This window comes from Xenia sp. Carnegie-2017, unplaced genomic scaffold, assembly GCF_021976095.1.
Source record: "Xenia sp. Carnegie-2017 unplaced genomic scaffold, XeniaSp_v1 HiC_scaffold_2, whole genome shotgun sequence".
Taxonomy (NCBI): Eukaryota; Metazoa; Cnidaria; class Anthozoa; order Malacalcyonacea; family Xeniidae; genus Xenia; species Xenia sp. Carnegie-2017.
Window position 1 is genome coordinate 870386 of NW_025813482.1, and position 25087 is coordinate 895472.

Below are 25087 nucleotides of genomic sequence, written 5' to 3' on the forward strand. Positions count from 1 at the left end.
GTGCATGTGGTCGTGTGCGTGGCTTTGCCATAGTGAAAATCACATATAATCTAATCAACCATTCCACTTATGGCAACATATCCTGAACCCTGTATCCCTTGGTGATATTTGGTTAATATGGCAGCATTATTTCTATTTTTTGCACTATGTAATGATTGACCAGTTGAATGAAGCCAGTAGATGTAGATCTTAATGTTATCAAGTTATACCAAAAACTAGTTTAATTACAAAACCAAGCTGTTGCTGATGCTTCTTCACTAATGATTTTCTCTTGAATCACGCATTGTATTGCTGTTCATGTTTTTCTATTACTTTACAATATAAGTGTTTTTCTACTATCAGGTCATGAACTGTATGATGGTCTACCAGCTCTTTGTACATTGCACATTGTAAAAACATCCCTGAGTAGGTTACCACATTATCTGTTAGGCAACTAACTTATTCTCCGGTTAAACACTCTTCAACAAGAGTGGAAAATCTGGCATGAGTTGGATTTCAAAAACAGAACAGGGCCATTATTCTGCCTGAGTAACACCTTTCATATCCATTTTAACATTCGTAACTTTCATATTTTTCATATGCCTGTTTTATATTTGCTTGATCTTAACTAATATCACCGAAAAAGTGTTTAATGAAGAAGCAAGCTACGAAACACCAGCTTTCATCTGACACAATAGAAATCATCTCATTGTACATGAAATTCTATGTGTGCAACTGCAAACTGTTCATTGGTAATTTGTTTAGTGTCCCTTTTGGATCACCCTGTGTTCTTTGCATGTATGTAATGACTTATTTAGTAAAAAGAAAATTGAAAGAAGTAATCAATCATTGTATTAAACAAAATTTAATTTTAATTTCAAAATGTAGCCTTAGAACAAAATTTACATGGCATGCCAGAAAAGCTGAGTGATGTATACGCATTTCGTGTGGATTGTACGAATAGATACGCCAATATATATGAGAAGTACATTACAAAATCAAAAGTTCATGACTAATACTTTGACATACGCGACTGGAATGAAATCTGGCACAGTGAGTGGGATTGATATCTTTTCCTTTATATGCACAGAGCCACTTCTGACGCTTTTCAATATTGTGTTTGTCATCAGGGACCGTGTGCGTTTCATATCTTTCATTGCCTCGATTGGTATAATAACACCGAACTTTTTGTAATTTAACTCTATGTAAACTATAGTTCTCTATGACGTTCTTGGAACAAAAATTTTTGGCGAAAGACCCACGTGACAGCATTTACCCAATCATCATGCAGAATACACAGAACAATACGTATCCCAAATCTATCTGTACAGGGCTCTGGGTACGAGACTTGACCCCCCTGTTGCCACTGTTGTCGGATAAAAGTGTTAAGAAATTAATTTACCAGTATTTTTCAATATATATTGCATGAAAGTTGGGATTTTCAGATGAGTCTCTGCTTACAATTATCTCTATGTTCGAGAGAAAGAAGCCGTCCAGATTTTCTCCATTTGCCAAGACATGATAAATGCTTATAGCCAAGGGAAGATCCAAGCACCAAAGGCATTGTCTCTAGCTATAACAGTGAGGCATATAACAGGTTCCTCTGGAGTGATAAACATTTTACACAAACTAGGGCATTGCATTTCTTTACCCTTAACAATGGCATATGACTCAGCGTTAGCTCAAATGACAATAAATACATCAAATGTTGTTCCCAAGCAGTTCATTCCTGGCAAACATATCTGTCTTGTGTTTGACATTATTGATTTTCAAGAGGTATTCTATCGCCAAACACATGTAACAATGGGATTATCATTCAGAAAGCATTTCCTCATATTATGTTTGCTAATGAACGTCCATGTGGAAAATCAACGATCAAGAAGAAGTTAAGAACTATAGAATTACCATCCACTGACATAGCCCCATACTCTATTGGCTTAAAGAAAACACCGAATTTTTATCACTCTGAAGCTGATGTAGAATCAAAGAGCCTCTTATCCAAAACAGAAAAAGTGCCATAGTGCAAAAGTTAGATCTAATAAATTTGTTGATCAAAATTTTCAGTGAAAATGGTGAAGAGCCTTGGCCTGGTTGGACAGGATTTAACACGATGTTAAGACAGTGTAGCATACCAACGGCTTCGAAAATTGGGTATCTTCCGACTATGAATGCCCGGCCTATGGAATATTGTACACTTCATGAAGTATAAAAAGCGGGTTTAAGAATTCTGGATGAATTGCAATTGGAACAGACTGTTTAAGTATTTGATAAAAGCTTGTATTCAAAACTACAACATATAAGATGGAAGGAACAAGTTTTCTACAACTGGCTAGTAATTCGTTTTTGGAGAATTTCATGCCTTGTATGTGCTTTTTGTCTGCCATATTTAAAGTTTTCAAAGATGGAGGACTTAACGTATTGCCTCATATAAACACAAATATCATACAAAAGTATTATCTAATGACTAGTATTGTTTGATTTAAAAGTTAACGTGTATGTATTCATCAAACCGGACATCTTCATAGAGTCAGGGTTCATTTCAGCAGAACCGTTAATAGTATTTTATCTGGGAAGCAATATAATAGATCATGAAGCCCAGGAGCGTCTTAGATTCGAAGCATTTCTGTTATCACTTGATAAAAAAGAATCTGAAGGCATATACAACATTGTTCTCAACATGATGCAGTCCTTTCCTGAAGAGGCATGCATTAATAGACGACATCTGTAACAAGGGATTAATTAGTACGATAGTGTAGAGTAATGAACAAGTTAGCTAGGTTAAAGTAAAATAGTAGCTTATAATCTTGTAGTAGGATCATCATTGAAAGACTCAGGCTGCGTTTACACTATACCGGATTCGCTCATCACGACATCTTCATTTGCTTTAGAGGGTTAACTGTTGGAGTAAAAGCTTATTAAGCTGATAGGTTTAGTCTATATGATTGTGTTTCTGACGTTGAGCAATTTCACTGCCTTTTAATACAAAGAATATTCAACCTGGTACGATAGCAATCCGTTATAGTATAAGCGGGGCCTAAGAATAAAGATAGAAGACATCTTGCACATTAACAGTCACGAGTTTGAAGCAATTTGCGAAAATTCCGGCAAAGTCATCAAAAAGTCATATCAGAAATCCAGAACTTTCGCATTTTGGAGCATGTATTTGAGAATTACAGGTACAATACATACATGAATATTTTCATTTCATGACAATAACTTTGCAGTTTATTCCTTTCCATTTATAATTTTAAAGTTATGCAAAAATTGCTTGTGAGATTGTCCAATCTGTTATTATGTGATCATTAGACGTCTATGCTTTTTAATTAAGCTTACTCTTTCACAAAATGGGAATTTCTGGTTTTCTGAACATCCCAAACACCGCAATATACAAAACCCGCCCGACAATCTTGTGGTCACAACCAGATTGCACAGGAAAGTTTACGATCAAAACGACCAGCCTCAATTTTTGCCAAGGATTACGTCGGTGTATTTTCATGTAAATCCGTGTTCACGCTAGCTGCCCAGATTAGGTAGGGACCCAATTTGATACGATACATTTTTTGAACAGTATATTGAAAAATTGGAAATGGAAAAACGTGTTCTGAAAAAGACCTACGTTTTACTAATCCACTCCTGCGTTTTACAAATCGAGACCAGTCCGCGTTTTATTAGTCCATTCAGTGATTTAATAGTCCAGTCCAGTCCGCGTTTTACCACATGCCAAAGTGTTGTCGCTATACGTTATACAGATTTACATAATTTACATAATAACAAGACGCTAAATTGAGCGTAAGTCGCGGGCAGCAAAGAAAAAATACTATCATCAATTTCTTGTATACGTTTTGTTTCGTGAATATTACCCTTCGCCAAGACAATATTTTATCACAAGCAGTTGATGGATCATTCACCAATCTCTTAATCGCTTAACTTTTAGTGAAGGTCAACAACAAATACGTGCAGATTCATGCAGTGGGCGTCTTAGTGTAAAGCACATTTAGTACTGACTGTATTCGCACATATAGTGGATAACGATACCGGCACGTTTTCGAACAATGATTTGCTAAAATTAAAACATGATATCATCTATCGACAGCGATATGCAATGCAAATGGCCACCGCCAGCGTTATCTCAACTTTTTATGAAATCCAATTTTCAATTTTCCTCTCAATACGGGGTACTTGTGGTTAACTATTGATATCCGTAGGATAATTTGGGGCAACTAAAATATCACGCGACTTAATAAAGATCGGCCTCTCTGTTTTTGTTTCCCATATTTGGTATGATTTTTTTCCTAAATATTGTAGATATATTAACGTTATTGCTTTTGATGCATGATTTTCCTTTCGTATGCACAATTTAAAAGCCATTTTACATTTATACAACATCGCCGCCATCTTTGTATTTTTGTTCAGTTTACATGAAGTATTGAAATATGTGAACATCAACAAAGATCCGACATCCAACAAAAATGGGTGTCGAACAGTGATATGTATATTAGACTTGATAACGCATCTCTTGTGAAAATTGAAGCCGGAAGTTCGATCATTAGTTATTGGCTCCATGAGGGGTATCGGTCCCACTTTACTATACTTTTGTATTACAAAATCACAGTTTTTGCGTTTTTATTCCTTTTAAAAAATTCTGTTTGAGGCAAGATTTTCATGAGATGTAGAGGAAAAGCGGTATAGAGCTTTAACTCTAAAGCTCTGTTTTCTTGGCTTTGTAACGACTGAAAAATAAGATAGCATGTCGTATTGAAATTTTAGAGTTGAAGGTGACGGGGACAATTTCAGTTGTGCGAGGCATTTTTAGAAGATGCATACTTAAATTACAAAAAAGTACAAACAAAGGTATTCATATGTTCAATATATTCATGAATATTGAAGTTGTTCACACAGGAACTGGTTCAAAACTTTTCTTTGCTTAATGCAAGTTAGAGAGGTACTTTCGCATATTTTGATGACGTACATCTCGTAGAGTTAGATGATACTGTTTTCAACTAACTATTGTTCATAAAAATGTCTTTCTGATTAGTTGTCTAAGTCAATTTGTTTTGTTTCTTCAATGATATAATAAAGACGTAATTTGAAATTATTATTCAAAAAACGTAATTTGAAATTATTCAATTTTCGTACTTTATTTTATACATGGTGCGTTATCCAGTGTAATATACATATCAGTGGTGTCGAACCATTGATTTTTTGATTTTATGATACAAGACAAATAGAAAAAACTCGACCCGGCAGCTTATGGCCACTTTTTTAACTGTGTAGATAATGGTTAAATGTTATCTATATGTTAATTACTTTATATTTACAGTTAAATTTGTTAAGCATGGCAGCATCATTTCTTGAAAAGAATAAGAATTTGTTAAAGAATGTGAAAACGTTTATACAAAGAATGAAAGAGGAAAACAAAGATGAGCAAAGCGGACGAATTCAGCAAAGTGACTATCTGAAAAATTTTTTGGAATGCATTCGACTGAATGGATTGCACGCTGCTTATGAAGAGTATGGCGACGACCAGCCTGACCCTAATGTACAGTGTTTCCTGCAGCTTCAGGCGGCCAAAGAAAAAGGAAGTAAAGAAGAATATGATGTGATAATTGTTGGTGCTGGCATGACAGGGATTTCTGCTGCTTATGAGTTGAAGAAAGCTGGATTAAATATCTTGATATTAGAGCAAACAGAAAGAATTGGTGGACGAGTGTTCACCTATGATGAATCAAACTCTGACCTTGCTTCTGGTATATTTGCTGAAGGTATGAAGTCTGTTGTTTATAATCAGTGCAATAAACACATTTTATGTATGTATAGCATATTCTATTTTGTTTTATAGCATAAAAACAATAAAACGCTTGTAGTGATTGGTCTATAGTTGTGTTTGCATTAGACTGTGAAAACAGGTTTGAGCTCAACCAATCAAATCAATCAATAAATTATTCAATCAATCTATCTATCTATCACTCAATCATCAATCAATCAATCAATCAATCAAAGAATCAATCAATCAAAAAAAATTTGCAAATCAATCATGAATACATTTTAGAGGAAAAATTAAAACGCTTGTTTTAAATTTTTTTTTCATTATTGTTATGTTATAAAAGAAATAAAACAAGTTTTTCGTGTTTTCACTGGCTTATGCAAACCTCAAAGACGTTTGTGAAATTCTGAGAACTCTCGAACAGCTGCAACCCTCAAATTTTAGCATTGGGCATGCACAGATCTACTCACAAGCTCTCTCAAAGGTCACCTTGGTTTGTATAAGACTGTGTGAACACAGTAAATATCTTTAATTTCTTAAATATTTTAAATCATATATCATGCATGTTGCTTTACTTTTATCAGTCTTTTATCGAATTGGTAATATGCACAGAATTCTGCCAATTAACGTTGTATCGGATCTGCCACAATTACTGAACCAAATGAACTTTGTTTGAAAAATAAATGAAAGCGGTTAAGGTTAAATAATTTTGACTAGAGTACTGGAAACTATAGCATTGTTTTAGTGCTACTATTGCACATAAATAATAGTGGGAAATTTTTCGAGATACGAATTCTCTAATGCAAAAACGTCTACAATTTTAGCTGGAGCAATGAGATTACCTGGCAAAAACGACGACCCAACCGACAGAATGCATTACCTGACAGATGGATATATTAAAGATTTCAATCTTAAAACCCAACCATTTCCCAACTACGATGAAAATGGAATTTCTAAAATTTATGAATTCAAAGCAAAAACAAGCGGTTTGTGTCTATTAAATTCTATACAACTTCAAAATGTTTGCCCAGCGTCCCCAGCAAGTTTTTAAATGCTTTATAGCCAAAAAAATTAACTGGAACAATAAAAGGCCTGTCAAGGCTTCATAGCTATAAAATTTACGTCAAAATTTCAAAATCACCGTCTTAAAACAGTCACTTAGCTAAATATTCTTCGAACGCATTTTGAGATTCTTTTCAGTCTCAGAACAAAAAGTATTAAAGCATCTTCCTTTACATCAGCCACATTAAATTCACTAAATATCTGCAGCAGGTTTTTTTGCAACTTACGTCATTACAAACGTAAAGTTAATGTTTTCCTTTTTTCCATCTGCAATAAATTATTTTCCGATGTTAAGGACAAAAAATATCTTTTCGGATAATAAATATATCAGTTCCACCATATCGGTAGCTTGAATGATTATTGTCGTTTTCACATCCTTTTAAGACAAAAAGAGAAATGTCTAAACCTCTCGGAATACTCTAGCTAAACAACTCTCTTATTAAGTTAAACTGTCAATAAACAGGTTTAATCGAAATTTTTGCAGTTTTTTCGTACCTTTTTATAGAGAGATAAATACATTTCATGTAATAAATTATTGATCAAAATATCAAGCATTTATGAACCAATATGGGCTATAGGAGGCTGGTCTGTACAAAAAAAAACCACTTTTCTCCGATAGACTTTTCTCAGTAAAAATCAAGAAAGTGAGATTGATAAGACGTTAATTATTTGTAAGACTTTCTTTTGTCTTCCTAACTGTTTTACAAGGATTGGCTTTCACTTCTTCTGCTTACATCAGTAAAAAATATATCCTCTGATATTGTGTCTTCTAGTAAAACTCACCTTCTGAGTGTTTTGTTTCCGTCTCGCATGATCAATAAGACTGTAATACCTAACAATAATATACTAGATATAAAAGAAAAGCTGTATAGGTAGTCCTGGTCGTAATTCAGAAGTCATTTCTCAGCTTTATACACCATTTGCTCATCATTAGAGCACATATGACATTTAATTACACGCTTTGACTTTTCAATAACACAGGGACAGGTTGTATCAAAAACACTGAACAGTTTGGAAAACGTCACTAGAGTTTTTAACGCGCAAGATTTGCGAAACTTTTCATGAAAATAGGTATTTGAACTACTAATGTATGGTTTATAGTAAAATATTCGCAAAAAAGTAACAATTTTTAAAATGAGGACTGTTTTACCGAGAAGCACTTTTTGAAATTGCTTGCGCACAAAAAATGAAGCAGCCAAAAAGCAATGAACAGACATAGGATTAAAACATGGCTGATGTTGTTCAAGCTAACAAAGTTTTAGGGAAAATGGATGATGCGTACGCAAACGCTTAGCTTTCAAATTGTGATTTATTTTGAATTTTTCGTTTTTAAATGCCTCTGATTTATAATCCTTTTCATCTATACGTAAATTTGATCTTAAATTAATCCAAATATGAATAATTGACGAGGGGAAAACGCAAAATAATACGAAATTTGGATGCCTAGTGTTCGTGCACGACTTAACCAAATTTCAGGGAAGTTTGTAAGCTTGAACAACATCTCCCATATTTTAACCCTATATCTTCTAGTTTTGGAAAACTTAATGTCAGATGATCCATTGGAAGTCCAAGTACCTTTTCCATGAAAGGTTTTTTCAGTTTATGAATGTGTAAGTTGGATAAAAAGTTAAACTAAAATTTAGAGTAAAATTTAAAGTAAAATTTAGAATTGTGTATCGATTGCGCGTATAAATTAATAATATACAGTCCCCCAAAAAAACCTACAGACGCACAACTGCTTTGTGCATGCTGACGCACAAAGGAGAAATTGCCACAATCTTTGACGTAGTTTGATTTTTTTAAATTAAAAGAGCAAGAATTACATCATGCCTTTTTTATTTGTTTTTAATATGTGAATTTTTCCTTAAAACTCTGTCGTTACAAAGTAGTTGTTTCAATCAGTATGGGCTGTGTGAATTCTAATTTTAAATTTCTTATTATAGAATGGGCTGATCAATATTTTGATACAGTATGGCCTAGGTGGAGAGAAGGTATAAAACCCAGAGCTGCTAAAGATGTTGAAAATATTGGTAAGTAAACATTTGTTTAATTGGTTTATGAAAATAAAACATTTTACATCATTTGGTCATAAAAGCCAAAACAAAAATCATTAAAATGATGGCAATGTCAATAACGCGTTACGTCAAACTGTACAAGAAGGCATACTCAATAACAACACCTTATTATGTATTCCAATTAATAAGATTATATAACGCAAAAAGAATTTTGATAAAATTTCTTGAACTCTCATGATTTAGGGGCCGATTACTTGGAGCAATTTCAGCCCGGTTTGAGCTACTGGGGATGATATTTTAGCCCGGGCTAAAACTCAGCCCTGATTGAAAAATCTATCATTTAATCGTTTCAGCCCGGGCTGAAACCACAGCTAGAAATATATACACATACGTAATTGCGTACCTATTACCTATGATGACGACAAGAAAATTGAGGCTTCTATCCACGATGATAAAATCTTTCGACAAAGTTGTCTAGTTGTCTGTGTTTCATTTTTCTGTGCCACTGTCCTCTTTTTTTGCTGACAAATACGTACATAATAACAAATTATGCCGCCTCTTTAAGCACCTATAAGCATTGCCATATTGTAGAATTGAAATGACAACAATTGAAGTGACCCAAATTGTAAAGTGAAGAAAAAGAGCTTTATTTAAAAAAGTAGCGAGAGACCTGCCGAGCGGAAATCGAATTCGTGTAATAAAAATTAATGCCCAACATAAAGTTTTGATTAGAGCCATAGAAATAGACCAGAAAAATTGTAAAACTGAATTTATTGCGTTACGAAACGTTACAATAAATTCAATTTTACAATTTTTCTGGTCTATTTCAAAACTTTATGTTGGGCATTAATTTTTATTACAAGAAAAAGAGCTTTCTTCAAATTTTTCGCACTATGTTCTTAGAGCTCGCACGGTGTTAAAATTAACGACAACTGGCGATCATGCCTCGGACAAGCTTCGTAAATTTCTTCCGAAATTTCTTTTGTAATAGATCGGGCTAAAATTGACCATATACTTGTAATCACACAAAGTTTTAGCCAGACCAACCGGGTTGAAACTCAGCCCTGGCTGAAATTGTTCCATTTTATTGGCCCCTTAGTTAAATAAACAATACCATCTGTGGCTTAGGTACCCGTGGGTGTCTGGGTGTCCACACACCCAAATCTTTTAGAGTGTAGGTGTGCCTTAATGAAATACACCCGTGATGTATATGACATATAATGCATGATGGGTTGTTACGGAAGTATCAATTTTTCAAATTGATTTTTTCCAAATTGATTTTTTTTCTTTGAGTTGAAGTCTTGAAGAAACGTATTGGATACGCATTTTAGATATTAGTACTCGTGGTAACAAACCAACGTTTTTCGTCAAAAGTCGCGACATTGTAAATATCTTTGTCAAAGTATATTCGAATTAAATTCAGTCCCATCGTGTCTTCAATCGTGATCCAGCATCCCGCACAACAGAACGCATAGGTTGTGCGTCACACATCATTGAACTGTTAAAGAAACAAAACGATCCAACCATACATACATATACGTACAAAATGCGCATTTACATTATAAATATAACTGCCCAACATATAACTTTCAATATGGCCATGGATAAATAATTTTATTTCATTAATATCGTGTAATACCATAAACAAATTCTGATCCATGGAGCAGTACGTAGACCGGGCAGTACGCAACCAAGAACAAAAAAATTTAAATGGTTTAAACAATGATAAAACATGCAAGTCTTTTGTATGTAATGAAACATAACAAATGGATTTTGAAGTATTTTTATTATGTTTGCTGGAAAAAGAAAAAGACCGTTTAAAAACAACAAATAGGAAAAAGTTTAAAGTAGGCCGTATTCTGTAGCACAAAAAGTCTCTTAGAAAATGATTTTCGTTGCCTCCGATCGGGCACTACATTTAATCACGATGGATAAGTAGAATATATCATAGAAAGTGATAATTCACTTGTTTCCACCTTCAAAGACCCGCTGATTTTGAGTATTTTCACCATTGAAACTTCAATAATTTGATGTACGTCTTTTGCAATCGATCAATGCCATTTTGATTGCGTATTTCAAGAATACTTCATAAAGGATACGACATAAAATGCAGATTTTGCAGTTTTACAATCATTTCTAAATGAAGTTTCCTAACAATCCGCTGTTCAGGCAGGCTTACCAGGAAGCTTTGGATGCATTGAGTTCTATAAGACTTTGCGTGGTCAAAATCATGGCGGTAATGGCGGATTTTGGTTGTCAAAACTAGTTTTTTTTTTGTAGGATTGATTCTGGGTGTCTAATAAGGTAGTGTAATATTCTGATAAAATTATTGAGAGCTTATGAAGAAAATATCTTGAACTAGGAGAGCAAAAGAACGAAATTCAGAAATTCTCTAATCATGTTTCTGGTTCTGTTTTGAGCCAAGATATTAGAAACTGGATTGTCATTGACAACCATGGATCTACTACTGAACAGAACTACGTTAATTTCTCATTGAAAATACGATTTCTTGAATTGAAGTGCATTGGTTTCTCTGACATAGCACTTTTCTTATTGCTGCATGAAGGCAAACCTGTTTAAATAATTATAATGTATGTGAAGATATTTAGCATGTTGTATAATTGTTATTGTACAGTCATTATTTATAATATTACGGCCTTGTGTAATGCGTGTCAAGAAGAACATATCAATTCTCAAAAATGCTAACCTTCTTGCACTACTTTTCTCTTGTGTCCTTAAAAATTACAGTTATCTATACTAATTTTTTTTAGGTTCAAACAATTTGACAAACTTTTGAATTTTATATTATGCCTTTGAATTTTTCTTTTTGTCTTTTGGTAAAAATATCAGTGAAAGTCTTAAAAATCAAGTTTATCTAAAATAGTATTTTGTACAAATAAACTATACATTATTGGAAAAGTCTCATGTTGAAGACAGATGTCGCTTCTTTTACTAGATTGCTATTCTTATTCTTTTAAATAATATTGTAATTCTTCATAAGGCATAAAAAGTTCTTTGCCATTAATTTTTGCATGTCATCAAAAGCTTTTCTTGAGCAAAATTTCAAGGTAGGAGCATAATTTGGCACATTATTGAACAAAGCAGTTTTTATCTTGGTTTTGATGTACTAACCTGTTTACTATAATAAACAATTCATTTATAGAAACACCAGATGGCATTAATAAAACTGTTAGCATAAAGCAAACTTTTACACACCATCATCCAGGGGCGGATCAAGGATTTTTCAAACATCAGTCATAAAAAGTCGGAGGCGCTCGGCACCTGGGGGGGTCTGAGGCATTCTCAAATTTTGTATTTCAGAGCCTTGAAAATGCCATTTTCAGCGTTTTAGAGCAATACAAAATGTATTTTGTGGGCATCGTTTTTGCGTAAAAACAACACATTTTGCATACGTTTTTTTCAAAAAAAAATGAAGTGAACAATACTTGAATGTTTTGCCAAATATTTAGGCTCATTATCATGCCAAATATATGGCTCATTAGCATGTCTAGGAACGTAAAATTTATTTTACAATAATGCTATTCAAAAACAGATATAGTCTTTAAAAATTTCTACCAAGTTGTCAGGCATAGACCCCCCTAGAGACCCCCATTCAAACCTCTATGTAATGAGTTAAGTTAGAAATTTGGTACTACAAGGAATTGTTCATAGATATAGAAAAGCTCAGACTTCAAACCATGCAAGTTTATTGTAACCCTTTACCCATCTGCACATCAGTGCCAGCAAATTCACTTTTTGAGAAAAAACTCAAAATTTTTTTCTGCAAAAGATTAAGCAAAAATTATCAGAGTGAAAATTTGCAGTTAAAGACAGCTTAATGCCATGTTTATTAGGCTTTCACTAGACTATTATCTTCTGTAAGTATATGCAAGGAGTGTTATATAGCAATCACTAGTAGCATTGTACTTGCAAATACAAATAGAATTTGACCAACATGTCTTTAATTATATAATTACATGAATGTTAAAATTGGTTCATGTGTCATGCTTACTGGTTATGATAAATATCTTTTCATATGATCAAAGCTCGTTTAAATGTAAACCTGAAATAATTTAGTTTAGAAATTATAATGATCATCAGAAAAATTACCTAGTGATCATGAAAAATACTTTGCTGTTTTGCCAAATTTCAAGGTTTATCTGCATACATAGAAAGACATTTTTACTTTATAGGAAATGCTTTTCATACATCAATAGCCCTTCGGAATTTATGGCAAACAATTTGGTATGAGCCGTAGATTAACACACCTTTACATCTCTACATGAGGTGTTCAGTTAGAAAAGGGGACAATATGTGACATGAGACAACATTTCATGCATGTGAAATACTCAGATTTAATACCATTCCAGTCAAATTGTCAAAATAAAAAGCTTCATGGATCAGAAGACTTAAAATCACAGGTTATAGTAAACAGCTTCTCGTGTAATCAATGTTAGTTTTCTCAAATCTTAAACAATATGTAGTATAACTGTCCAATGATTGAATGATCAATGATCATAAACTGAAAAGCCCCAAAGATTTGTTTATGATAAAGTAAATAGTAGTATGGCGCCTTATGGCTACAGATTTTTTGTCCATTGCAGGAATGTAGGATTTTGCTGCCATATAACGGCCACGATTCCCCAAGCACTAAAGAAATCATAGTTAAAAGTCCTTCGGCAACAACAATTTTAGAAGCATCAATCTGCTTACCATATGCCATATTGACATAAATCGCATCACACACTCGCATAAATTGACTTTGATATATTACATTCATGCATACACTTCACTTGTCCTTTACTTACGATTTTAAATGTAAATTTCTGCTGATAAAACTCAAAACAATGTTGGCTTCATCAATGACTGAAATGTCGCTTACGAGATCGTCTTTGCCAAGCATTTACAATTTATCCATAAATTTTTCACCCTCTTGAAAAAATTCACAGTTTGGACAGCAGCATTCATATCAATATATGAATTTGTAAAAGATTTCAATAAATTCCATCTGATTGTAGTTTAGTTTCTATCGTGCTTATAAAAATTACTATGAAACGATCAAACATTCAACCCAGACAGTGGCTTGACTATGTTAGTTCAGTTGGCTATCAGTCGAAATCCGTCAAACCAATCACAATAAAACAAAAATTCAAATGAACCAATTGTAAGATAGCAATTGGACTCCCTTATACGTCCGGCCACCCTATTATCAGTCGAGACCATTCCAGACTGTCCACTGATCTGGCCATTGACCAATAAAATAAGCGTTTTTGGCGTTCATAGACTCCTTTATCCGTCGAACCAGTCAAGCCACCCCGCTTATCAGTCGGTTATTCCAGGTCAATTAAAATTCAACTGATCTGGTTACCAACGAGATATTCATTGGATTAGTCATTAGTTTTCAATAATAAATAAAGCTGGATTTTTATCACGAAGTAAATGCGATAAGAAAGTAAGAATAATTAATGAATTTTTAATAAATAATTAATATGAATAGGTAATTTTTGAATTTCAAACATCAGTCGCGCGACGGATTTGACATACTCTAGATCCGCCCCTGTTACTCAACTCTTCCTCAGAAAAAGTTCCTCTCTCAAAAACGGATAATAGTTTGTTGTTTTCCAAAAGGATTGGAGGCATTACAACTTTGTTTTTGCCATTCTTTATTCGTGATCTCAATTTACATTTAAAGGTATGTTTTGCCCGATATAAATATTCTTTACCAGGCTCTATTGAATGAGATTTGTAAGATAACCAATATAGAGAGTCATGGGATGCGTATAAGTTTAGAAACCCCTTTCCATTCTCGGTCTGGTTTTTCACCACTAAAGAAATGCACTCGTCGTTTTAAATACTCTCCATACCTAAAATGCATAAATTTGTATTATATTATGAGTATTAAGGCTTAAATAAAAAAGCAAAATGATTTTATAGTTCCTAAACGCATTGCTAGGTGATTTGGGATAAGATAAATTCCCCTTTCTGATGTTCTCTTGTAAAAAATTGTTCGCCTAAAGTTATCATGCACAATGTATATAAAAGCTTTAGTAGAAAAAACTTTAATGATTACAGCATATTTGTATCTGATCGATGTTAAAATTAACTCACTTTCAAACAAATTTCCTAACAAGCTTCTTTATAAACTTTTTTTTTGTCTGACGATCCGGTTTAGGAAATATTGCACTAGAAATTTTCATGAGCCGTAAACTTTATGAAGTTTATGATGAACCATTGAACTATAATAGATGAAAGGCTACCGGTAATATAAAAACCAAATAATTTTTCGAAGCCAAATTTGACCTCCAGAAACTCAAATAAAGAATATTTGTAGAAAGTATTTTGGCATTAAAGGTGATGGAGCTTGATCTTTTTACTGTGAATTATGATGCTTACTATTCAATACCTATTTCATAATGGAAAATATCAACTGTGGAAATTGATCGTTCAATTTATACAAATCGGAAACACTTCAGCAAGCATCCTTCACCATGAAATATTTGTAGGTGCATCTATTTACAGAAGCCCTTAATTTGGGAGGATATGACAACTATGATAGTTCAGTTGGCTATCAGTCGAAGTCGGTCAAACCAATCACAATAAAACAAAAATTCAAATGAACCAATTGTAAAATAGCAAGTGGACTCCCTTATACGTCCGGCCACCCCTATTATCAGTCGAGACCATTCCAGACTGTCCACTGATCTGGCCATTGACCAATAAAATAAGCGTTTTTGGCGTTCATAGACTCCTTTATCAGTCGAACCAGTCAAGCCACCCCGCTTATCAGTCGGTTATTCCAGGTCAATTAAAATTCAACTGATCTGGTTACCAACGAGATATTCATTGGATTAGTCATTAGTTTTCAATAATAAATAAAGCTGGATTTTTATCATGAAGTAAATGCGATAATAAAGTAAGAATAATTAATGAATTTTTAATTAATATGAATAGGTAATTTTTGAATTCAAACATCAGTCGCGCGACGGATTTGACATACTCCAGATCCGCCCCTGCCATCATCATGATTGTCCATAATCTGTCCAATTGTGCAGGCAAGCTGTTTAACACAGGTATTTTTTTTATTGTACGACATGTATCAAAGAGTTCATTAATTAATCCTGCACTTCATTTAATTTCAATACAGCTCTGTTCTTAATATTTGCTTCATATTTTCAGAAAAATATCATGAAAAAATCCTCAATTTCTTGGAGGTAAAGTCAGTTGAAAAAAGGAGTTTTAAGACATGCATATCTCGATAAGAATTGGTTGCTTTGCTACGTCTAGCAAGCGATTAAGTAAAGAACAAATATAGTCTGCTTTCCACTAGCCACGTATCGTAACGTATCGTAGCAAAACGTAACATGACGCATGCGTGCTTATGAATTTGATGTTCAATAGGCGCAATCACGCATGCGCCATGTTACGTTTTGCTATGACACGTTACGATACGTGGCTAGTGGAAAGCAGGCTTAAGACTGGATAAATATAACTTAAATTATAACTTAGGAGTAAAAACATTCACAAAATATATACCATCACACTTCAAGTATTGACTTAAAGCAAAACACTGAACACTTTAAATGGTAAACAATGTTACGTTGCTTACCGGTGTCATGAAATGTTTCCTTTTCTGGCATTACTTCAGCATCCGTATACCAAAGTTGTTGCAGCATGTTTCAAAAATAAAATTGTAAAAGTTTTTGTGCTTGGCATTGATAATTTATCTAATCGCAAATGTGGTTGTGAAAAAAATTGCGGGTGGGCGAAAAAAATTTATTTTAAGAGCCCGCGTCTGTCCGCTGACTTTGACAACCAAAATCCGCCATGTTTTTGACCACGCGGCCGCGCGCTAATAATTTATAGTAAGTTGGTTGACATTTCCCCTACAGGTCTTATAGAACTCAATCTTTGTATGGCATTTGACAGCAGGGGCGGATCTAGGGTATGTCAAATCAGTCACGCGACTGATGTTTATAGTTCAAAAATTATTTATTAAATTTAATGATTACAATTTTTTTTGATCATTAAATTTTCGTTCTGTAATCGTTTGGATTTCATCGTCAAAATTCTGTTTTATGTATGAAAACTTATACAAAAACCTCCTTAGTAAACAGATCAGTAGATAAAAACATATCTAGAATTATATTAACTGGCTGACGGATAAGTGGGATGGCTCGACTGGTTCGACCGATAACGGAGCTCAAGAACGCTTATTCAAGCCATTGCATTGGTCAATAGCCAGATCTGTGGACGAACTGGAATAATCTCGACCGATAAGCGGGATGGCCGGACCGATAAGGGAGTCCAATTGCTATCGTGTAATTGGTTCGTTTAAATTTTTGTCTTACTGTGATTGGTTTCACCGATTTCGACTGATAGCCAACTGAACTAACATAGTCAAGCTCACTGTCTGAAGTGAATGTTTAATCGTTTCATAGTAATTTTCTAAAGCATGATAGAAACTAAACTACAATCAGATGGAATTTATGGAAATCTTTTACAAATTGATATGTTGACATGAATGCTGCTGTCCCAACTGTGAATTTTTTCAAGATGGTGAAAATTTTATTGATGAATTGTAAATGGTTGGCAAAGACAATCTCGAGAGCGACATTTCAGTCTTTGATGTTCAAAAGCAAGCCAACATTGTTTTGAGTTTTCTCAGCAGAAATTTACATCTAAAATAGTAACTAAAGGACAACTGAAGTGTATGCACGAATGTAAAATGTCAAAGTCAATTTATGCAAGTATGTGATGCGATTTATGTCAATATGGCGTGATGTAAGCAGATTGATGCTTCTAAAATTGTTGTTGCCGAAGGACTTTTAGCTATGATTTCTTTAGTTCTTGGTAAATCGTGGCCGTTATATGTTAGCGAAATCCTAAATTCCTGCAAATATATTTCAATGGACAAAAAATCTGTAGCCATAAGGCGCCATACTATTATTTACTTTATCATAAACAAATGTTTGGGGCTTTTCAGTTTATGATCATTGGTCATTCAATCATTGGACAGTTAAACTGCACATTGTTTAAGATTTGAGAAAACTAACATCGATTACATGAGAAGCTGTTTACTATAGCCTGTGATATCTGAGGCTTTTCTGATCGATGAAGCTTTTTATTTTGATAATTTGACTTGAATGATGTTAAACCTGAGTATTTCACATACATGAAATTTTGTCCCATGTCACATATTGTCCCCTTTTCTAACTGAACAACTCATGTAGAGATGTCATGGTGTGTTGTTGATCTACGGCTCACCAGATTGTTTGTCATAAATTCCAAACGGCTATTGATGTATGAAAAGCATTTTCTATAAAGTAAAAATGTGTTCCTATGTATGCAGATAAACCTTGAAATTTGGCAAAACAGCAAAGTATTTTTTATGATCACTATGTAATTTTTTCTGATGATCATTATAATTTCTAAACTAAATTATTTCAGATTTACATTTAAATGAGCTTTGATCATATCAAGTTTTCACTCTGATAATTTTTGCTTAATCTTTGGCAGAAAAAATTTTGAGTTTTTAGTCAAAAGGTGAATTTGCTGGCACTGATGTGCAGATGGGTAAAGGGTTACAATAAACTTGCATGGTTTGAAGTCTGAGCTTTTCTATATCTATGAACTGTCACTTGTAGTACCAAATTTCTAACTTAACTCATTACATAGAGGTTTGAATGGGGGTCTCTAGGGGGGGGGGTCTATGCCTGACAACTTGGTAGAAATTTTTAAAGACTATATCTGTTTTTGAATAGCATTATTGTAAAATAAATTTTATGTTCCTAGACATGCTAATGAGCCATATATTTGGGATGATAATGAGCCTAAATATTTGGCAAAACATTCAAGTATTGTTCACTTCATTTTTTTTGAAAAAAACGTAAGCAAAATGTGTTGTTTTTACGCAAAAACGATGCCTACAAAATACATTTTGTATTGCTCTAAAACGCTGAAAATGGCATTTCCAAGGCTCTGAAATTCAAAATTTCCCAGGAAAGAATGCCTCGGACCCCCCCAGGTGCGGAGCGCCTCCGGCGTTCCATAACTGATGTTAGAAAAATCCTAGATCCACTCCTGATTGACAGTGTTTTGAGCAGGAATTTTAAAGTTTTCAAACTTAACTAAATAGAAAACATGCTCTTAAACATATTTTAGATATCATAGACTATTTCTGCTTTAGGAAGAAAAAGTTTTTGGGAAATATTTTCACCGTTTTTACGGCCACACCTTCCGGAGTAAAGCGGCCACTTGTGTAGTTCTGAACACTGGATTTCTGAAATACTTCAAGCCATTGATTTTTTTGTGTTTATTTAAGCTAAAAAAGATGCAAAACTTGTCAGACAACAAACTATGGAATGTTACCCCCAAATAAAAATGTTCTAGATCCACATTATATGATTTGTAAAACCTTACAAATAGCCAACTATAGTATGTCCTGGCGTTATTACCTTTATAAATATAAAACACACTAGCACATTAGAAACCATGTATTTAACAACAACCTTATATTAATTTAATGAATATACTGTATAACAACTGTGTTAACATACTTTGAGGCATATGGCTCAACTCTTAGCCATTTAGTATAAAGCAGGCAGTGGGGTTCTGAAAAGAATATTACTGGGGGCAACCATTTTCCACATAAATTGCTCCCTTCCTTCCAAACATAATACTTAATAAATGAGGGCCAAACGCTAGAACCATGATACGTTCGAGTCATACCATGTGGGTCTGAGGAAATGCTTCCATAGAAAGCTTTTAAATTAAGAAGCCATGAAATTTTATTTTGTTGTCTTTGGCAGATGAAATTGTATCTGTATTTTAAATAGGTTTCATTAACCCATCATCAAAATTTAACGTCCTATATTCCCTTCTTCGTCTTTAGAAGAACAATAGGTAGGGGCGCAATATCCTACTGCCCCTCTGCCAGCATGCCATTGGGAGTAGATATAAATCATCAAATATACAATATTGAACTTAGCTTTCTAGTCAGCGGTGGTGTCATGCCACTAGAGCTCTACGTAACATCTAGTTTCACAAAACTAAAATTTTCGTCGTTTCCATGGTGAAGATCAAATCCATTAAATTTATCATCATCATCATGTTTTTGCAACCTTTCTCATCATCATCATCATCTTCGACCACTGTATTCTGGCAATTACAGCAAAAACATCAAAAAGTGCATTTTTAGTAAGTCTTTTTGTAAACACATGGTCGAGCATTCAGTCTTAGAACTACATTTACAATTAGATTCAAACAAACGTTGATGACTCAAGATATGCCCTTTTCATGCTGGGCTAATATTTCCATGATGTATTGCCTCCAAAATGAAATAGCCAAGTCCAACTTATACATACCACCGGCTCCTCAAACTTTGAATCCTTATCCTGAGTGTAAGTGTTGTAAGGCTGAACGCTCGACCATGCAAAAGGGCCTAATTTCAAATGGACCTATTTGTACTCCTCTATTAATTGCCTGAATGCACCTTAGAAATGACGATGATGATGATTTTAGTGCTAGATGTCAATTACAAAGCGAATAGATTGACTTAATGCTGATTAAAAAGCCGGGATCAATATTTTATATTTTGCAGTTAATCCCTATACCATACTATACCATAACCCCAGAACATACTATAGTTGGCTCTTTGTAAGGTTTTACAAATCATATAATGTGGAGTTAGAACAATTCTATTTGGGGGTAACATTCCATAGTTTGCTGTCTGCCAAGATTTGCATCTTTTTCAGCTTGAACACAAAAAAATCAATGGCTCGGAGTATTTCAGAAATACAGTGTTCAGAACTACACAAGTGTCCGCTTTACTCCGGAAGGTGTGGCTGTAAAATCGGTGACAATATTTCCCAAAAACTTTTTCTTCCTAAAGCAGAAATAGTCTATGATATCTAAAATATGTTTAAAAGTATGTTTTCTATTTATTTCAGTTTGAAAACTTTAAAATTCCTGCTCAAAACACTGTCAAACGCCATCCAAAGATTCCTGGTTGAAGCTTGCCTGAACAGCGGATTGTTGGGAAACTTCATTTAGATATGATTGTAAAACTGCAAAATCTGCATTTTATGTCGTATCCTAGATCAAGTATCCGTGAAATTACGTAATCAAAATGGCGTTTATCGATTGCGAAAGACATCAAGTCATTGAAATTTTAATGGTGAAATACTCAAAAACTGCGGGTCTTTGTAGGTGGAAACAAGTGAATTATCACTTTCTATGATCTTTTCTACTTATCTGTCGTTTTAAAATGTAGCGCCCAAATTATTCGGGAACTACATTTTAACGATATATAAGTAGAATATATAATCCAATCAGAGCAATGAAACTGAGTTATAATCAGCCACAGAATGTGGCCCAAAGTGCACATGTCAGAAATTGAGACTTGATATCATTGGAATCGCCTTAAAACGTAGATTACCAAAACCATAATCAAACTTTAAATCGAGCTTGTTTTTGAGGAGTAAAAAGGCAACGAAAGTGAAAAATTTCGTAAAAAGTTTTGAAGTCCGTGAAACGGTAAAAGTTTTGAAGTCCGTGAAAGTGGGAACTGGTGATTAATACGTCACAATAGGAATCGTTGTATTACTCTCTATAGTATAAACACATAGGGAGCGACTAGATTTACCAGGGAAATCGTCTGAGGATGTTCTCAATTTATGTCAAGTTCACAGACAGAAATCTTCTGTTGACAAAGAGTCGACTCGCAGTGGAATTATATTACTGGGCCATATGAAATAAGCAAGGAAAGTAAAACCATGTGGCGCATTCATCCCTATTCTATGTAGACGTAGCAATCAACCCAAAATTTTGTTATTTGTTTCAACAGTGAAATTTGCTTGACAGACATTCATGATAAACCTTCGTTCACAACTAAGCATCCTTCCTTCATTAGTTTATATGCCTAGATATATCAACCCTTTGTTTAGAGGCAGGTAAGGGGTTGTTTACATGATCCCGGGTAGCCGTACACAAATGAAGGAACAGTATACTCCAACATGTACAGGAGTTTGCAAGTATACATTAGTCCTATTTTCAGTTTGCTATTTTGGGCAGACACAGCACAATATTTACCCTCATATAACATTACGCGCCGCGCGGGTGCTGTGGTGAAGATAATTTTACAACATGCTTTTTTCAAAGTAAGATTTATTTATTGTTATACTTTCAGAAGCACAGCTTACCGCTGCTTGTGCTTATGCTTTACGGCATATAGCGGGCTACGTTAATACTACCAAGTATACCACTCTAAAATTTCATAACTAATTGTAATATAAATAACATTAAATCAGCGTATTTTAAAAAGCTAATTAGGTTGGATGTTAATCGAGACATTTAAAAAATAACTGCGAAACCCTCTATTGTAAATGCACGGAACAAAATCAATAAATGGTCATTTTTTGTGTCAGATCACACTTTGCTCAATTTTAGTGCACGAGAGCAACCCAAAATTTACGTCTTATTTTAGCTTTGAGTATAAAACGGTATAAATGTGGTAAAATTTCTTTGTCTGTGTTTATGACATTCGAACAACCTACCACAACAATATAGTTTTGAATTTCTCAGTTTTGCTGGCCTTTTGCTAGGTATTTGCTTTGATAAAATAGCTCATATATATATATAATAGGATTTCCATTCATAAAAATAGGACGAGTTTCTATTGTGACGTTGATTTCATAATTCGTACCAGTCTCATTTGTACAGTTTTCTGATTTTAAACTTCAAGAAAATCGATGTTTAAGCGATCATAGCAGAAAAACTATGATTCCAATTTAAATTTTGTTTTAGAACTTAATAACTCATTTTGACTATCGATTTCTGAAATGTAAAGTCTCATTTTCTGACATAGGCACTTAAATTGCTACTCTAAGTTTCTTGCGTTATCACATAGCTAGCATGGAACACTTACAACTTTTGAGACTTTCCTAAACCCATTAAACTTATACATTTACGTGGAAAACAAATTCACTAAATACATTGTCACACTGCGACACATGCATGTCGCAGAGCAATAAATCGACGTATTGATGATTGATCTATCTTGTTCATGCACTGGTGTGAATTATATTAATTGAATGCCTTCCTTACGTCCCATTTCGCTGGCCATTTAACTCAGAATAAATTCTCTTCCTAAAAAAGTCTGTGAAAGTTCATTTTTAAGAGCCTACTCCAGGCAATGCCATAATGAAGGGCATATTACGTACTGCACCATCGATCAGAATTTGTTTTTGGTATTACACGTTCTTAATAGAATTATTTATCCATGGCCATATTGAAAGTTATATGTTGGCAATTATATTTATAATTATTGGTTACTTTTTGTACGTATATGTATATATGGTTGGATGGTTTTGATTCTTTAACAGTTCAATGCGACTGTTGTGCGGGATGCTGGATCACGATTGAAGACACGATGGGACTGAATTTAATTTGAATATAATTTGACAAAGATATTTACAATGTCGTGACTTTTGACGACAAACGTTGGTTTGTTACCGCGAGTACTAATATCAAAAATGCGTACCCAATACGTTTCTTCAAGACTTCAACTCAATACGTTACAATGCGTTAATCAAATTCGATAAAATGCAACCATCAAAAATGCGTAAATGCGTCCAAAAAATTGTGTATCGAAACAGCGTTTGCAGCCTCTATATATACTAAACATTCTACAAAATAAATTTATTAAGTTCCTTCTTCCCACGATTGGAAAGTAGGTCTTCCTGCCAATTGCATGTGCGTAATTTACAGTGGCGTAGCTAGCGGTCCCGCTACTCCCGCCCGGCGGGAGTAGAAATTTCCCAAAAAAATAATAAATATTCTATTTGGACATAAGATATACATTATTTCACGAACAATTTGTAATATTATGTTTTATTCGTTCATATTTACGCTTTTATTAGGTGGTTCGTAATCGTAATACAGCAAAATCTCAAGATTTGTTATGTAACCTAGCAACCGCCTTTTCTCGCACATTGCATACTCGCGCGATTCTCCACGTATTCCGCCCATCTTCAGAGGGCGGAACATACAATATAATTCTATATAAGAAGTTTTGAATTCTGGTTGGCTAAGGGACTTGACGCATGCTCAAATCTGCTGTTTTTATAGTCGAACTCCCGCTATTTTAAATTGGCGGAGGTTGTAATTAATACGAGTACAGCGATTAGTGATTGTCAAATTACGTGTCATTGTCGGTATTAATTTTCCATTGTGTTTACTCTCAAATTGCTATTTTGTATTTGTGTATGACACAATGGCTTCAAGTGCGACTGCGATTTGCTCAACTGATGTTGATTTAGTAAATAGCTTATTAGCTAAACCGTTCTCTGCTCGATCGTCGGTCGAACAGAATGTTATCGTTCATGAACGGCCTACTCCTGATTTAACTATCCAAAATAAGGGAAGAGCATTTCAGAGAGTTTGGTATGAGGCAAAGGACTGGCTGTGTGGCAGTACAACCTTGCAGAAAGTGTTTTGTTGGCCATGTCTAATGTTTTCCCCAAAAACATCGCCATCGTGGACTAAGAATGGCTACAACGATATGCGGAGTATTATGTCTGATGCTAAGAAGCATGAAAAATCTAAATCGCATTTGACTGCATTTAAGACATGGAAAACGTATGGAGCTAGTGAACGAATTGATTGTCTTATGTCCCTCGCTAGAAGAAATGAGATTCAGCGTCACAATGAGGAGGTAAGACAAAATCGAGAAATTTTAAAACTGTTACTGAGGCCGTGCTGTATTTGTCAAAGCAAGAGTTGCCATTTAGAGGTCACAATGAGTCCGAAGGTAGCTTGAACAAAGGTAATTATAGAGAGTTGCTCGAATGTTTTGCTAAGTTTGATTCTGTATTTGAGCGTCGACTGCACAGTAGACTAGCAGAATCTGATATAGTTGGTGACAGAAGATTTACTGGAGTCTCCCCAGAAATTCAAAATGGTCTTATCAGCTGTCTTGATTCAATTATTGAAGATGAAATCAGAAAGGAAATAAATGATTGCACATTTATGAGTATTCAGGTTGATGAAGCATCTGATGTCTCCACCAAAGAGCAGCTAAGTGTTATTGCTCGGTTTGACAAAGCAAGTGAAATTATGGAGAGGCAATTAGGATTTGTGGATGTAAGTATGAACAGAAATGCCACAGCAATATCACAAGTTGTCAAAGATAAACTTGGTGAGTATTCTAATATAAAAGAAAAACTGGTTTTACAAACATATGATGGTGCTTCTGTCATGTCTGGCCATA

The 25087-nt window shown here is 34.2% G+C and overlaps 1 protein-coding gene across 2 annotated transcripts in view; it reads left to right on the forward strand.

Moving 5' to 3' along the window:
- LOC124439720 (putative L-amino-acid oxidase YobN) overlaps positions 1-25087 on the forward strand; it is a 52001-nt gene that overhangs the window by 16962 nt on the left and 9952 nt on the right. The window contains exons 2-4 of one of the 2 annotated variants that reach the window (XM_046990000.1): positions 5300-5741; positions 6568-6729; positions 8749-8835. In XM_046990000.1, the coding sequence (XP_046845956.1) occupies positions 5315-5741; positions 6568-6729; positions 8749-8835 (676 nt within the window). In that variant the 5' untranslated portion in view covers positions 5300-5314. The remainder of the gene's footprint in view (positions 1-5299; positions 5742-6567; positions 6730-8748; positions 8836-25087) is intronic. The other variant, XM_046990001.1, reaches the window with a different exon arrangement.